At 35.4% G+C, this 3,776-nt stretch overlaps 1 protein-coding gene across 1 annotated transcript in view; it reads left to right on the top strand.

Moving 5' to 3' along the window:
• Nucleotides 1-3,776, top strand: part of HELLS (helicase, lymphoid specific) — a 43,284-nt gene that overhangs the window by 4,665 nt on the left and 34,843 nt on the right. The window contains exon 2 of the mRNA XM_045291445.1: nucleotides 2,892-3,014. Within this exon, the coding sequence (XP_045147380.1) occupies nucleotides 2,892-3,014 (123 nt within the window). The remainder of the gene's footprint in view (nucleotides 1-2,891; nucleotides 3,015-3,776) is intronic.

Raw genomic sequence — 3,776 nt, 5'->3', positions numbered from 1 at the left:
CCACTTTTCGGTTGTCTGTCCCCCAGGGAGAAGGTCACACACAGTTCCATGTAATCGGTTCCCTCTTTCCTACCCATTGTTGCACCCCGTGTGTCCATCTTGTTGAGGGGCTTCCTCTTTTGATTCCTCTCTACCAAGCATGATACACTTTTCCAAGGACTGGTCTTTCCTGATAGCATGTCCATAATACATGAGACAAATATTCTTCACCAACATGGTAATTCAAATGCATAGATTATCCATTGGCCTTCCTTGTTCATTATCCAATTTTCACAGGCTTAGGAGGCAGATAAAAATACCATGGCTTGAGTCAGGAGCAGTCCTCAAAGTGATATCCTTGCTTTTCAAGACGACATAGAGGTCTTCTACAGCAGCTTTACCCAGTGCAAGTCATCATTTGATCTCTCGACTGCTGCCTCCATGAGCAATGATTGTGACTTGAAACAGCTTAGAAGTTAGGCAGGATGAATTGTGCTGCCAATGTTTTATAAAATAACCTGTCCAAATACACTTGTCGGTAGAGTACTTAGTACCAGACTCCCTATTCTGCTTTAAATTGTGTCAGCTGCTCAGGGGTGTGTACACACCTGCACACACCCAATTGCTTGTGTAGGAATGTTATTGTATTACTGGTTGGTAGGTATTTGGATATCGACAGCTTTAATAGAAATCAATGAGAAAGGAGAAAGACCTTGGTAGTTTTCTTTTGTAAAGATTCACATCTCAAACCCTATGAAGCAGTTTAACTCTGCTGTGAGAATTGATTCTTGGCTATGGGGAGTTGACGCGCTAATGCTTCTTTGAATTCAAATCATTATTGCTAAATTGACAAATTACTGGCCTGAATCCAAAAGAGAAGGAAGGAATGTTATACAAGCTTAAATTGTGGAATTCTGGCTTGCTGAAGCTATGGATGACAGTGGGAGCCCAAAATACATTTGAAGGGTCAACACATGGAATAAGGCTCCAGTGATTCCCCTCTGATCATAAATAAGTGAGGGATGGGAATAACCTGGTTATCAGATAGAATATTGGAGAGATGATTATAGTAGATTAAAATGATAAATCCGGCATGGTTAAAACTTTCTCATTGAACTTGATCTGGTTTCAAATTTCTGTTCCTTTTTTCTTCAAATTGGGGCTTGTCTTTTGTATTTTGTTATTTTTGGTATTCTTGACACATACGTATCTGTTTTTTGGTATGAAACCCAGGTTGGGTGAATCTAGAGAAAATAGAACAAGTGTTCCTGTGGGGAGTGGCAAGGATGGGGGTTTTAATGGGGGGCTGATGCCAAGGACTACAAGGTGGAAGAAAATGTTTTGAAAATGATTGTGGTAGTGGTTGCACAACACTGCTTGATAAGACTGAACTATTGAATGGTATGATTTGGCTTATGTCCTAATAAAATGATTTGAAAAAAAATTTTCTGATCTGAGCCAGTTTTTATTGGAATGTAGCCATACACCTTTGTATACGTATTGCTTATGACTTTCTCGTATGTTCCAAAGACAAAGGCAGCATTGAGTAGTTGCAACAGATTATGTGTGCACAAATATTAAAATATTGACTGTTCCTTTGTTGGAATCGTGTGGACTATTTACTTTTTGTATTTTATCCTGTGCCCTCTGGTATTATTGCTTTATTATTTTTTTAATTGTTTTATTAGGGGCTCATACAGCTCTTATCACAATCCATACATACATCAATTGTGTAAAGCACATTTGTACATTCATTGCCCTCATCATTCTCAAAACATTTGCTTTCCACTTAAGCCCCTGGCATCAGCTCCTCATTTTTCCCCCTCCCTCCCCGTTCCCCCCTCCCTCATCAACCCTTGATAATTTATAAATTATTTTGCTTTATTCTTCAAAATTATTAAGCTATTCTTTGTGAATTGGGAGGAGATTCTTCCCTAGCCACCACAAATACTGTATTATAGATCTACAAATACTGTAGAAGCTTAGAAATGATTGGTAAATTCAATTTGTAAGTAATATAGAAAACAGATGTTTTTAATTGGAAAGAAAGCTTTGAGAGCAAAAGAGCACTAAGGGCAAAGCTTAGGGGAACACATGATACCAAGAGCAAAGGAGAAGGAGCTTCTAATAATCTAATAGATTTAGCATGTTGACAATAATTTGACAGCAATTTTTTTTACAATAAATTTTAATCACTAAAATATCTAAAAAACAATTTACCTCAATGTGTTTGCAAATACATTAGAAATTCAAATACTGTTTTTTTAAAGTATGGAAGGATGGAATTAAAATACGATGGAATTTTTCCATTGTTCATCCTCTCCCAGAGCATTTGATTAGAAACTTAATTAAATCCAACTGTAATGAAATCTTTATTCTTAAAATTAAAAATATTTTTTATGAACTCATAAAAAATGAGAACTCAAATATGTTAGTATCTGAATTATGCCAAGTATTTGAAATTTCAGCATTTTGGTACCCAAGCTTCATATTGCATCCAAGAATGTATTGTCAGCTACTTGTGCCATTTTTTGATTTGGAAAATAAACAACCATTCGTAAATGAATTTCATCTTGTAAGAAAATATTTTTTTCCTCCCCATAATTACTAGAGCACATATATTAAAGATGAGGAGCATAGTAGGTTGTGTGTTGAGCTGCTAACTACAAGGTCAGTGGCTTGAACTGACCAGCTACTCCATGGAAGGAAGATGGGGCTTTCAGTTCCTGCAAAGCTTTATAGTCTTAGAAACCCACAGGGGCAGTTCTCCTATGTCCCCTAGGGTCACTGAGTTGGAATCAACTAGATAGCAGTGAGGGATTTTGGGGAATTTTTTTTTATAATCATTTTTGTTAAACATGTAAAAACATCAATGTATTTCAATAAACTTACGGAATTTTTTGTTTGGATAGGCTCGCATGTCTTGGGGTAGAGAGTCCATAGACATTCGATACCGGAGGCTTCAACATTTACTTGAAAAGAGCAATATCTATTCCAAATTTTTATTGACTAAAATGGAACAGCAACAACTAAAGGTAAGTATGTGTAACTGGATAGTATAAAACCTTTTTTGTACAGGATTATTGAGATAGAAATTAGATTTTGAGGTTTCTAAGTGTACACAAGATAATGTGGATTGATACTGCCTTTTCTAGATTCCTTAATAGAATCATGGGATGTGTTCTTTCGTTGACATATTTTGAGATGTTGGGTTTGCCAGTAGGGTATACTGAAAAGACATCCATTCATTCACCTGTTAAATTTTTTTCCTGATCATGGGTAATATTTATTGGGTGTCGGAAATTGTCAGTTTATGATTCTCAGTGCTCATTTTGTTTGCTTGATTCAAGGAGCTTTATTGAGTTACAATTGATATAAATGCACAGATTTAAGATGTGTAATTTTATAAGTTTTGCTATCTCTATATCCATGTGAAGCGACTATAATCAATAATAACCATCATCTTCAGAAGATTCCTTCTACTCTTAAATTCTCTCCCTTCAGCCCTCCTGTTGGCCTTCTATGTCCAGAGAGCCATTGCTTTTTAGTTTTAACCATTCTAGTATATGTATAGTGGTATATTTTCATTTGAAGTTTTTTAAGTGTTAAAATAATCATCTTTATTTGAATTTATCCATTTCACCTTACATCATTTAGATACATATACATTTCCGTATTCCTTTTAATTATAAATGATTGCTTTTTTTTTTTTTTAACATTTTATTAGGGGCTCATACAACTGTTATCCCAATCCATACACACATCAATTGTGTAAAGCGCATTTGTACATTCATTGC

This window comes from Echinops telfairi, unplaced genomic scaffold (genome assembly GCF_000313985.2).
Source record: "Echinops telfairi isolate 266 unplaced genomic scaffold, ASM31398v2 ScPeMD7_70;HRSCAF=299, whole genome shotgun sequence".
Classification (NCBI taxonomy): Eukaryota; Metazoa; Chordata; class Mammalia; order Afrosoricida; family Tenrecidae; genus Echinops; species Echinops telfairi.
This window is presented reverse-complemented; position numbering and strand designations above follow the sequence as displayed.